Below are 13,506 nucleotides of genomic sequence, written 5' to 3'. Positions count from 1 at the left end.
TGAAGGGTGAGCCGGGTTGTGCATTGGTTGGTTATTGCGACGATGACGATGATGATGATGATGTTGATGTTGTGCACAAGTTGAGGTTACCTGGGAGAGGTGCTGCACACTCATGTTTCCCCCCCGTCCATCCCTCAGGTGGACTGTGCTCTGTCCCTGGTGCGTCTGGGGAAGGAGCGGGAGATCCCGGGCCTGGAGGTCCTGTGCGACGACCTGGTCACCATGGAAACCCTGGTGTACGAGACCTCCTGTGAACTGAGTCTGACGCTGCGAGACCTGCAGCAGCTCAGCCACATCGACAAGCTCTCTCTGCTCATGAACAACGTAAGTGGATTGTCCAGACTTCCCGTCGGCTTTCGGCCTCTCTGCCTCAGATTCATTCATAAACAAGATAAAAATGTAAAAAAAAATTAGATGTTGCTTTGTCCTTGACTCATCGCCTTCCTTTCAACACATTTTAAATTGGATTTGTGGATCTCCTGCTTACTAATAAATACACAAATGAGGGTAAAACCGCTATTGTGTAGAGATTCTGCTGGTTTTCCCTTTGCTTTCTTAAACAAATGTACTGTAGGAAGCTCGATAAAGTCCAAATATAACCAGATCCTTCTCTCAGCCACCACAATCCCATTCAGTGATATTAACAATGACAGTAACAATCCCTTTTTCGATCAGAGTATTGTGTCTGAGCGCACAGAAGCTTTTTGTCCTCCTGTTCCATCGATGAAGAGCAAACTGGGAATATGCACCAAACACAACGTTTCCCTCCAACAGCCACGGTACACCAGTGTTTATAAAAGCCCGTGTGCGCCAGGTGCTGCACTCACAAGTCCCCTCGGAGGACAGATTTCAAGCCGTCCACTAAACTGTAGCTAATAAGTGCCAGCTTTAGCCAGCGAGGACCACTGCGAGTAAGATCTGCCACACAGGCAGACAGCCAGCAAACGTTGTTGACTACACTAACACATGCCGTTTGACTGGTTCTCCCCACGGACCACGTGTGCAAGTGTGCGTGTGTGCCTCAATCTAGATTAAATGTTTCTCTTTGCCTTTTTGTATCAGACGCACAGCACATCGGCGAACACGTGAGCCTGCCACGTTGCATTGATCATCAGAATATCCTCTGAGTTTTAGCGATACGGTTGGGCTCATATCTGCAATATGACGACTGAGTGCAACCAATCCTGTCTCAGCTCCTCAAGACAAAATACTTCCACTGGAGTTAAATAGAGAAATTACAAACGGCCTTCAGAATTCTTCAAAGACGAAGCCCGTTTGGGAGCTAGTGGGTTGGACGCCTGAGTCATACTGAGAGCCGCAGAGGGAAAGTGAGTCTTCAATCGATTGTTATAAAAACGGTTGTGCATTCTGCTCGCTCTAGCGCTTTTTGGAAAGTTTGTGCCACAGCCGAAAAACCCCAGAGTTACGCTTTAATCACGAGTTAAAGTGTATTTCTGGCCTTGTCTTTATTCTGTCTGCTTCTTTGTGCCATTGTTTTTTGTCAGATGGAACAGTTTTGTCTCGCATCGTATCAAAAGCCCTCGAAAGCGATAAGAAACTCAATGGTGAACATTGAATGTATTTCTTGGCGGATTGCTCAGCTTCTCTGTTCGCTCGCTACAATGCACCAAGCACGGCCATAAAACACCTCAAGCTTTTCAACATATTGCCTATTTTATTCTTTGTAATACTATCTTTTATTATACATTTTCCATAAGGAGGTAAAGTCAAACAGGTGCAGCTCAGTAAAGTAGAATCTGGTGTCTTCTCCATGATTGTGTCTCCTACTGAACCAGACTGAGAGACAATGGAAAGGCTCAGGAAACCTCAGCAGGTGATTTGAGTTAATGAGCTGATTAGAGTGAGACACTGTGAGGATACTAGATGGAACTTTATCACTATATTAACATTTCTGAGAGACTGAGTTTGGGGGTTTTCATGAGCTGTAAGACAGAATCATCAACATTAAAACAAATAAAGGCTTGAAATATTTCACTTTGTGTGTAAAGAATCTATAATATATGAGTTTACTGAAATAAATGACCTTTTCCTCAATATTCTGATTTATTGAGCTGCACCTGTATAGTAAGTATGTCACTATGTAACTTCTACAGGTGAAAGCGCATGATGCTGAGTGCCTCCTAACCAAACGTGTTTCCCCCTCCAGTCCAGGCCAGAGCGCTACGTCAAGGACGCCTTCCAGTGGATGGTGCCGTTCCTGCACCGCTGCGAGAGGCAGACAGAGGGCGCCGCTCAAGCTCTGCTCAACGCCTACTTGATCAGCCTCGCCCAGCAAGACCTCTCCTCACCCCTCATTATCTTCCAGCACTCCAAACCTGACGTGAGTACTGAGACACGCACGCACGCACGCACGCACAAGCATAGAAGTGACGCCACGTTACACTTGGCTACCCATAAGAGGAGTGACAGCAAAATAAAACACACGCACACTCTCTCTCACACATACACACACGCGCACACACATTTCTTCTTAGGCTGTTTGCAAGATGTCAGGTCCAGTGTGGTACATGCCATATTTATAACCCCATAAGGGCATTGTCAAGGACAGCTCAGCCGGCTATTAGGGAACATGGAACACACACACACACACACACACACACACACACACACACACACACACACACACACACACACACACACACACACACACACACACACACACACAGAGAGAGGTAAATAGAAAGAAAGTGAAGTGCATTCAAACAGGCTACAGGATCACACCAGCATACATTCAAGCAATGTTTACATAGCAGCTTTTTACTCTGACAGGATGAGGGATAAAAGATGATCAATAAAGCGAGGCAACATGATCAATCAGTTAGCTGACAGATAATGTTTTTCTAATGAATTAAGCATTTATAAAAAAGTATGAATTCCAAACACGTAAAATTCGAGCACTAGCTGCTTTTTGTTTTTTGTTTTTTGGGTCTACATTTACATTTACTCACTTGCGGACGCTTTTATCCGGAATATGAGATTAAAACCCAACGTACGCACGCACGGATCCAGTCAGGAGAGAACAGCAGGAGTCAGAGCCATGAAGCTGAAGTTGTAGTCAGACAGGACACAGGTGCCAAGAGGCAGAGAGTGGAGTAGAGTGGGCAGAGATGGAGAGCTTTTTTAAAATACACACACACACATATATATATATAGGCAATTGTTACAGCAGTCATTAGGTGTGAAGGTTTTCGGTGAATAGAACTGCGTCTTTAACAGTATTTGAAAGTCCAATAGGGACTCTTTGCAACGACTGTTTGGTTTCTCATTGCGTGTGTTGTTTGTGGGCTGCGTGATGACCAAACAAGCCGCCGCATCCTGCATCATTAGCAGGTTTTGAATGTACATGTCGGTCGGCCTGCCAGTAAGGCGTTGCGGCAGTCGAGGCGCGAGATGACGGGAGCCCGCACCATCCGCCCGGCTGCATTCTTTGACAGGTAGGGTATCATTTTCCCGAATACGGCGCAGATCTACACGGCCGAGAGACTGAAGCATCGTGTTCTTTGAAGGTTAGTTGGTTATCAATTTTGACACCCATGCAGACTTTGTGGGAACGACTCGCGAGGAGCCGAGGCCGGATGCTGATTGGTAGCCGGACGTGAGGGATCGGCCGGAATGACAAGGAGCTCAGTCTTTAGATAAGTTAATGCTGAGAGGTGCCGTTCATCCACGCTGAGGTCTAAGTGAGGCTGCGTGCCGCTTACCATGCAGGCTTCTGACAGGAAGGTCAGTAAGAGCTGGCTGTCGTCAGCGTAGGGTCGGGACGAGAAGACGTGTGAGCCAACGATGGCGCGTGCGAGTGAGTTGGTCCATATTGAAAAGAGAAGGGGTCTGAACATTGAACCCTGGGGTACCCCGGGGACAAGCAGCACCTTTTCACTCAGACGTTGCTAAATGGGGCTGCAACATTAATGCTGGGGTCTTTCACAGTCAAGTAAAGGAAATTACAGTGTAAACATTGCTCCTGCTATTGTTATTGATTTTTCCTCTGAATTGATTGATTTTCTCCTCTCTTCCTCCTCCTCCTACTCTTCGTGCAGTGCCAGCAGAAGATCATCGGGGACCCAGACCAGCTGATGTCCGTCGCTCTTGAGTGCATCTACAGCTGTGAGAGAGATGACCAGCTCAGCCTCTGTTATGACATCCTGGAGTGTCTGCCGCAGAGGGGCTATGGGTTAGAACACACACACACACACAAACACACACACACACACACACACACAACCTTGAAGAGACACGTTCACGCTCACTTACATTTTCAAATAGCAAGATACATTCTTGTTAATTGCAGAAATGCATGTAGATTAAATCACTTGGGATCTGAGGGATAACGAGACATGCGTCCTTTGAAATCTTCTCCAGGAATACGACCTGCCTCTTTCCCTTCCTCTCCCTTCCTTTCCTTTCACCACTCTCCCAGGACCCATCAATAAGCCTAACTGCTACCTCTGTTTCTATCGCCCTCCCTTTGCTCCCTTTGTTTCTGCTTCTCTCCTCTCTCCTTTCACACTTGCGTAACTCAAATGAGACACAAGGGCAGCGGCGACAGTATTTTCTCCTTCCTCCCATTCCTGGCTGCAGCCCATTTCTATTCTTTGTCATTTGTTTCATTTTGAACAGAATATATATACGAAGAATGGACAGAAGAAAGATTGAATTTAATTTTATATTTTATATTTTATATTTTGTGTGTGTGTGAATCCGATGCAATTGAATGTCATCCATGGTTCCCGACACATAAACCAATGAAGTAAAACAAAGATACATTTCATATATACGGCAAGAAGAAGAGAGAACGGCAGGTATAATGGAATTGCTTTAAGGTACTAAAATGAGTTACTTTTGCTATTTCCAGTGCCTCATTTCCGATTTTCATTTGAGTGAAATGGAGCCGTTCTCTCCTTCTCTCCCCTCTTAGCAACGACACCTTTTGTTGAACACAATTCAACAAATTATATACTGTATAAAAACTGGCAAAGTAATTCCACTGCAGCACAGCACAGCCCCAAACCATTCAATGGAAGATATGGTGAGCTGCTTCAGACCTTCAGACTAACAAGAGTGGAGAGCCGATGCTTTAACGTGTAGGTCCAGCAGTGAAGATACGAGTAACGGGAACGACAAGGAGCTCAGTGTAAACGCTGAAGGTGTCATTGCCTCAGGATCAACTGAGGGGCATGCAAACCTCATCACCATCATCATCATCATCATCATCATCAGCCGCTCACATGTGTCAGACCTTGTCCCATTCAACCTGACGCGCTTCATTGAGTTGGATTAGATTTCCATGAGGAATTTTCAAGATGGAGAAACGCGATTAAAATGCATATTTGATGCATTTTTTGAGACACAGTTGACGCCTGATGAATAGAGATTAGAAATGGCCGCAGCGGGGCTGGAGACGCCACCGTAACTCGTAGAATAAATGAACGTGTGAGGCACCATGAACTTCCTATTCTTATATTGCCTCTTCAATGTAAGAAATGTAATGCCGGACGGCGTCATTCAGTAACACAGTTTAACTTTAACGTGTCTGAGCCTCACTAACCGTGCGGCTGTATAGAGCAGATATTCATCTCTCGCTCGGCCACTATAATCAACCGTGTGAGACCGCCGTCTCTTCTACGGCCTCTGCATTATGCTGCAGAAGCTTCAATGTCTTTATTTTTCACAGCAGTGAAATTGCCTCTGCAGCTTTGGATATTCCATATTTCTGAGTGGGGACAGAAGCCATGACTTAGTAGTTTCAACCCAATTTTCTAAATTTGTGTGAGACAGTTTAATTGGGTCTAAATCTGCGCAGAATAATGTGATGTGCATCCACTCAGAGAGGGGCGGCACTGCAGAAACAAGCAGGGGATGAGCGAGAGAGAAAGAGAGAGATAGAGAGAGAGAGAGGGAAGAGGGAAGAGTAATAGAAAAGATGCAAAGAAAAACATTGACAGATTGACATAATGTGGAGGAAGCAGAGAGTGTTCATAAACAAAGGCACACACACACACCCACACACACACACACCCACACACACACACCCGCACACACGCACACACGCACACCCGCACACCCGCACACACGCACACACGCACACACGCACACCCGCACACACACACACACACACACACACACACACACACACACACACACACACACACACACACATGCATGCAGGCTGACTTAAACACACAAGGTTGTTTCATCAGGGTCAGCACTCTACTGGGGGACATCCCAGCCTGACCCAGAATCCTTTGCCTCAAGGCAAAGCATCATGGGGTTTTATTTTTAGTGTGGAATCAGTACAAACCCCATTGTAGTGAACATTACACACACACACACGCACACACATACACACACAATGCACGGTGTAGAGTTAGAGCAAAAATGTTACTACTCTAGTGTTCCACTTCAAATAGGTTTTTTGGGAAAATGAAAATGAAGTAAACTGCATCTCTCTCTCTCTCGTTTTCTGTCTCTCTGTGTCTCTGTCTGTCTGTCTGTCTGTCTGTCTGTCTGTCTGTGTCTCTCTCTCTCTCTCTCTGTGTCTATATGCTTCTCTGTTTTTGCTTTATCCACTCACAGGTCAGAGACAGATGTCACCTGTTCTCTACATGATCAGGTGGACCGACTTGAGAAGCATCTCAGGTACTCACTCACTCACTCACTCACTCACTCACTCACTCACTCACTCACTCACTCTCCATCCTTACATCTCTGTTCTCAGGCATTCACAAACAGACACACTTACCCACACACACACACACACACACACACACGACATCAGCCCTGCAGTTGGGTGATTAGCACTGAATTTCTAGGGAAACCTTAGCTTTGTAGCCTCGCTAATTAACGTCCCTTCCCCCTGTTATGGGCCTGATGGATAGCGCCGCGAAAGAGAGGGAGGAGATGTCGGTGCACATGCGCAGACACACACACATACGCACACACACACACGCTATCAAAGGACCACAGCGTGTCCCATGGTAATCAGACGGCCTCCGGCTCTTTCGCTGTGACAGCTTAAAATCACCTCCGTGTGTCTCTCACTCCGTCTTTCACCATCTCTCACTCCCTCCCCTCTCCTCAGGGTGAACTCGCAGAGAGGTGACGAGAAGGAAGTGAGAAAGAGAAGGATGAAGGAGGGAGGGAGAGAGGGAGCGAGGGAGCCTGAAGGGAAAGGGAATATGGATGTGGAAGCAGCGGCAGCAGCAGGAAAGCCCATTTCCACGTTGGCCTTTGCAGACAGATGCATATATATTTACACGTCGGAGCGCAAACACACCCCGGGGGAGGCTGCAACGCATGTACATGTGTAGCTTGTGCAGAGGGATTTTGACACGCAAACACACACACAGATGGATCACAATAAATACCAAAGTGTCTCCTCTCACAGGCTCCAGAATGAAAGCTGTTTTTAGCTGCTGGCTGGTCTGCTGCGCGTGGGGGAAACATGCAGACACGCCTCCTACACGCACATATGCACTCCAGCACATATACTACACACAGTTGTGACTAATAGGGCTTGTCGTCTGTCCCTGTCCTTTGCTCACACACACATACACACACACATGCAGCATACATACACAAGCAGGCACCTGTTTGCCATGGTAATGAGTTGCTGCAGAGAATGAACATCTGTAGCGGCACGACCCTGTTGAGACTGGAGAAGCCATGCTAATCCCACGCCAATACACACACACACACACACACACACACACTCTGTCTCTCTGTCATATGAGCCTGCCAACGTTCATACGCTCCTACACACACACACTCACACACACAAACGCTCCAACAGTGAAAACGCTTACAAAGAGGCGCCGTCTCCTCTGTGTGCGTTTTATCATGGCACTCTCGAGTTTCGCTCCACGCTTGCACCTTCTGCTCTGTGACAGAAGAACCTCTGCTGCCAACATGACAAACAGCTCAGAGTTTACACGTCTTCTGTCTTTCACCTCTGTGCTCTGGTAATACTGTGGCTCCCCAGCCGTCTAGTTTCCCGTCTGTGTTTGTATGATTAAAGGACTTCCTGCCGCTCTCATATTTAATGTATGCTTGCGTTCCGCTCTCGTACTCGACAGCGTGGGGGAGATACTGGAGAAGCACGGCCTGCAGAAGCCCATCTCCTATGTGAGGAGCAGCCAGAACAGCGAGGAGGAAGCCAACCAGCTGATGGTTAAACTGTGCCGCCACACCGGGCGCAAGTACGGACACACACACACACACAAATACACACACGTCCACGCACGTACATACATACACTTACAGACTGTCCATATGGTGCATTTGTGTTTCTCCAGAAATCCTCCGGTCAGTGAGTCTGTGTGGAAAGGTCTCCTGCAGGATCTGCTGGACATGCAGCAGAACGTTTACACTTGTTTGAACCCGGAAACGTGTCACCAGGTAATGCAGAATGCAGAAGAAGAAAGCGTCCATCCCTGGCCAACCTTACACTAGAAACGACCAAAATGCATGAAGAAGGATGCACATTTCACGCTGAATTTAGAGATAAAAAGACTCCTACAGTTCACAATCTCCTTTTCATCATGGTTCCAGGTGTTTGTGGAGTCGCTGCTGTGTTCCAGCCGCATGGAGAACATCCGCTTGGCCGGGCAGCTCATGCACTGCTCAAAGGTACGTGGACAAATCACTCGTAAAGCGCAAAACCAAACATTGGAACCAGGAATTCTGACCCTCCTGCTGCTGCGGGTTTGAATTGACCCCTCGCAGGTCGGCCAGGACGTCCCCGTCAGCTTGTCCTTCCGGGGCAAAGGTCACGCTCTGAGGGTGGCCTACGACAAGAGCGTGGAGCTGGTGTTAGCCTCCGCCAGAGAATACTTTAACTCCTCCTCCACGCTGACGGACCCCTGCATGAATCTGGCGAGGTGAGGAGAGGGATGAGGAAGGGGAGGGGGTCTACGACGTGGCACACTTAGTTTATGGTGTGTGTGTGTGTGTGTGTGTGTGTGTGTGTGTGTGTGTGTGTGTGTGTGTGTGTGTGTGTGTGTGTGTGTGTGTGTGTGTGTGTGTGTGTGTGTGTGTGTGTGTGTGTGTGTGTGTGTGTGTGTGTGTGTGTGTTACTAGAGTAAGATCCTACACAGGGGGTTTTGGTGGATGTGTAACCTTACCGTCTGCTCCTAGTGGGGAATTGGGACAGTAATTGGGTCGTCATTCATTTATAGCAACAAATACAGAGCCCCTCACACACACACACACACACACACTTGGACAACATCATCCATTGTAACCCTCCCACAGTGGGTGTGTGTGCGTGTGTCTGGGCGTGTGTGTTTACGTGTAAATGTGGAATAATCAGACATAAAGTAGCGTCTGTCACTTTGTTATGAATCGTCCGTGTCGCCGCCGTCCTTAGAAGCTGCGCCACAGACACACACGTTTAATGCTCTGTTCTAAATGACAAAGACATCTACACACTCACACACACACACACACACACACACACACACACAGCACCTGCCTGCGTCGGGTAGTGGCCCCCAAAGCGAAGAGAGTTTGTACAAGGACAAAGAGATGACGCTGAAAATAGCACAGGGAACCCCAGCAACTAGCGGGCTAATCGCGCCGCGGCAGAGACGCTGTGGACGGACGAGATAAACAGGAAACGGGCGAGCATGCCACCATCTTAAATGAGACGTTCCAGGCTTTTATTTACAACACCCGCAACAATACAGTTTTAGTTCCTTATGCTATATATTCAAAGGTTATTGCAGCTTAACGCCAGGAGCTTTCCGAGCCATCTTTACTTTTTAAAAGAAACTTCTCCGGCCTTAAATGACCCATTAAGAATCCGACTCTTTGCTCAGTAAATAGAGCTTGTTCAAGCTTGTTGCCGTAGAAATCCACACCTTCCAGAGTGTGTGTGTGTTGTTGTTTGGGTTGTGGGCGTTGGCGGCATGCAAATGAGCTTGAGTGTCTCTCGCCGAATGACACGACGACAGCCACTAAGTGTTTTATCTGCATGGGCTGAATTTGAGTTTAGTGAATCGCGACACGATATTTCCTCCTAATCCAAAAGCGGCTATGAAAGAGGAGGAGGGGGGACTGGGGGTCCCGACGTGTCCAGAGGGTTTCATCATTTCACATTTCCCGGGTCGTTACGGACACGGTGGGGCCGGATTATGTACGAGAGGCGCGAGGGGAAAGAAGCGTTTTTGTGTAATACGGCTCCTTTATTTCTTCTTCTTGTTGCCTATTCCATACGCCTGTTAGAAGTTGTTTAAATGTCTCACCGCCTCTGCTGCTTTGTTCCTTCAGCCGGCGTTTCAATAAATATTAAGCAGGGGGGAGACGGGGGGGAAGGAGAGGGAAGGAGGCAGACTGGAGCCAAGAGCAATTCATTTTGTTTTGCGGCTGATTTACCGAGACTCACTTCAAGACCTTATAAGAACAGCAGGTGAGAGTCGGAGAGGAAATGAAATGCAAATGGAGGCGGAGAGAAGGACGGAGGCGCGCTGCTGCTCGCCGCCTTCCCGCACAGTTTGCTGTGGTCAAAAGAGAGCAAGTCTCTCCTTTGTTGTTATGTTGGTGGCTGTTACACAAATGCTTGTGTTGGTATATGTGTGTGTGTGTGTGTTTACAGCAGAAAATATGCATCTGCAAATAAGTGACTCTTGAAAGCAAATTTGTGTTGTTCCACCAGCATCAGCTTTTCTGAGGCATCATACACACACACACACACGCAGGCCTGCAGGTACTTCACAGCGCGAGTGTATAATCAACACGTCCTCGTTCGCCCGTCCCCGGTCTTTCCTCTGCCCTCGTTCGGCAGGACAAACCTCTCCATCCTGCCAGGAGCGGCAATCTGGCTGAGAGTTTGGACGCATCAACCGTGCTTTGCAGAGTACAGCGTGTGACGGCCCGAGTCTGTTAACTATGGTGTCATCCGCTGTGGCACTCGTCTGCCATCCAAACTAAACCGCCAGCGTTGAGGGCGGGGGAAAGAAAAGAGAAACAAGAAAGTTTTAGAAGCTTTTGTCGCCAGGAGCAGAAGTTATTGACTAAACTGGCAGTGGCTGCTCTGATTGGTCCCGACGTTGTCCTCATCTTAACTGACTCTTAACCGCTCCGCCTCCAGGACGTGTCTGCAGCTGATCGCCGACTGTCCGCCGGCCGTCCAGGAGGAGCTGGACCTCATCAGCGCCCTGTGTCAGCTGGAAGACTTCAGCGTCAACATCCTGCCGCTGCAAGGTAAAGAGAGGGCGGCAGTTTGTTTCCAGTGTGCCTCTGCTCTGAGATTTACTATTTAATGTATTTGTTTCTATTTAAAAGTGAGGTTCTCTTTGCCAGTATAAATCAAAACATGGTTCCTCATAAATGGACAATCTTCCTCAATCTAGTAGTGAAACTGTAAATATTCCAGCTGTGTGTGTGTGTGTGTGTGTGTGTGTGTGTGTGTGTGTGTGTGTGTGTGTGTGTGTGTGTGTGTGTGTTGTAAGAGTGTTATCATTGTGTTTGTGTCACTCAGGGTCACAGCGGCTCCGACAATGTGTTGCATTATGTGTATCTACTGACTCAAGGACGCAGGCACACACACACCTACACATACATTCACAGTAATAAATTCACAAACACAAAACACATTCCTGTAAATTCATTCAGTCACAGGTTAACACACGTGAGCATGAAGTGAAGCCGTGAGAGCGTCAGTAATCCCATCTGACGCTCTCTGCTGGCTCTCTCTCTCACGGCGCCTCGGGCCAGGCTTCACACACTCCAGCCTCCATCCTCCATACACTCCCTCCAGGCTTTGCTAAACGTATCACCGATCCATAAAGATCCTCAGCATGGGGAAACGGAAAGCGCAACGACCCGCCGAGGAATTCAACACGCAACCTCTCAGTTTCATGTCAAAGTTTAGAAGAAAATATGGGAAGGGAATCGTTGTGGTTGTGTGTGTTTACAGTGTGTGTATGATGAGCCGGGTATATTCAGGCTCTGTCTCCGTGCCGGGCCCACGTCTGATACCTCCTTCAGGCCCGTGATTGGTGGGAAGGGAATGTGACCTGGCTCAGTGCGTCACCAGTGGCTGTAACTTCACATTAGTCTCTGGTGATTCCAGACTCAAATTTATGAGCCAGAGTGACCTGGAGTGAACTTCAAGGCTCAGAAGCGATTTTTGAAATTCTCCCTGACATATTGATGGCGGCCTCATCCATCATCTGCTCTGATTATTGAGCACTGCAGACTTTTCTTAAGATGGACAAACTTGACAGTATGCAATTTGCCCCCCCTCCCCCTTTCTCCTCTCCTCCTCTCTCCCTCACAGTTCGTCTGCGGTCAGAGCGTCTCTCTCTCATAGAGGAGTGCATCGCCCGCTGCTCCACCGCCTACAAGCAGTCGGCCACGCTCCTGAACCTGGCCTCCCTCCTGCGAGTGGCAGGTAGGCACACACACGCACACACACTCGCACAAACCCACACGCCAACTCCTTTGGAATTTTGTTTCTGAACCAGTTTCGACTTTAATCTTTGGATGGCACAAAGCTCGCGAGGTTTCTTCCCACGTAAAGTAATGGAGGCAGTGACAGCTCTCACCTAAGAGGGGACTTCATCTCTCTGAGCTTTTTTGCAGCTTGCAAGAGGAGTTTCTACACACACACACACACACACTCACATTTGTTCCTCAAACAGATCACTTTGTGCACTTTCTAAATGTTTTTTCCTGTTGGTGTCATGGGAGTGTGTAGACAGGCTGAGAGATTTGCTTCCATTGAAGACATTTTGATGAATCTCAGAGCGATTGTGGTCATTTTTTGTAACTTCATCTCCATTCCCCCCTCTATGCTGATGATCATGATTTTTCAGAACATTCCCTTTTGCTGCGTAAATAATTTAGCAGTTTTTATTTCTCTTTAACCCAGAATTCAGACTTTTGAATCGTGTTTACTGGCCTCTCCTCCCTCAAAGCCTGACAGATAAAACAGTATTGATCCTCTGGCCTCTTGTGAGGCTCGCCATTGCTGCTAATGGTCTTCGACTTTATATGACCAGCTTGTCCAGCCTGCCTTTGTTGATCGTGATTTACATGTAGGTACCTCAAAGTTAAAGTCACTTTCCTCCTCTGTTGAGGCCGCCTGGCCAAAGAACAACCTGGCGCTGACTCGTCATTACCACTCTGAGGAGCACAGAGAGGCTCAGGATGTAACGGCTACATTGGAGCAAAGCACAGGCTTTACTTTACTGTTTTACCTCTAAATGCACACAGAGGGGAAACTAGAAATACAACATTTTCAGATTTTTCATAAAATCCAACAAACAGCCTACACACTCTCACATCCTATCTTGGCTCCATTCTCTGTCGCCCTGGTTGTTCCTCCCTAGGCCAGATTCCCTAATCACCTCTGCCCACACACACCTGGATTAATGCTGGGATTTACTATAAGCACAAACTGATGACTTAATAGAAGTGCTCACATCAGCCTCACAGTGCGGATTCCAGATGGGACAAATGGGATTTATGTGTTTTTGTGAACAG

The 13,506-nt window shown here is 47.7% G+C and overlaps 1 protein-coding gene across 2 annotated transcripts in view; it reads left to right on the top strand.

Annotated features, from left to right (window-relative positions):
* Positions 1 to 13,506, top strand: part of nbas (NBAS subunit of NRZ tethering complex) — a 99,311-nt gene that overhangs the window by 29,549 nt on the left and 56,256 nt on the right. For both annotated transcript variants that reach the window (XM_076148717.1, XM_076148715.1), the window contains exons 24-33: positions 139 to 324; positions 2,168 to 2,341; positions 4,059 to 4,192; positions 6,595 to 6,657; positions 8,094 to 8,216; positions 8,313 to 8,415; positions 8,569 to 8,646; positions 8,743 to 8,897; positions 11,108 to 11,220; positions 12,299 to 12,412. In XM_076148717.1, coding sequence (XP_076004832.1) covers positions 139 to 324; positions 2,168 to 2,341; positions 4,059 to 4,192; positions 6,595 to 6,657; positions 8,094 to 8,216; positions 8,313 to 8,415; positions 8,569 to 8,646; positions 8,743 to 8,897; positions 11,108 to 11,220; positions 12,299 to 12,412 — 1,243 coding nt within the window. The remainder of the gene's footprint in view (positions 1 to 138; positions 325 to 2,167; positions 2,342 to 4,058; positions 4,193 to 6,594; positions 6,658 to 8,093; positions 8,217 to 8,312; positions 8,416 to 8,568; positions 8,647 to 8,742; positions 8,898 to 11,107; positions 11,221 to 12,298; positions 12,413 to 13,506) is intronic.

This window comes from Genypterus blacodes, unplaced genomic scaffold, assembly GCF_046128005.1.
Source record: "Genypterus blacodes isolate CSIRO-AG114 ecotype Tasmania unplaced genomic scaffold, CSIRO-AGI_Gbla_v1 ptg000042l_1, whole genome shotgun sequence".
NCBI lineage: Eukaryota > Metazoa > Chordata > Actinopteri > Ophidiiformes > Ophidiidae > Genypterus > Genypterus blacodes.
This window is presented reverse-complemented; position numbering and strand designations above follow the sequence as displayed.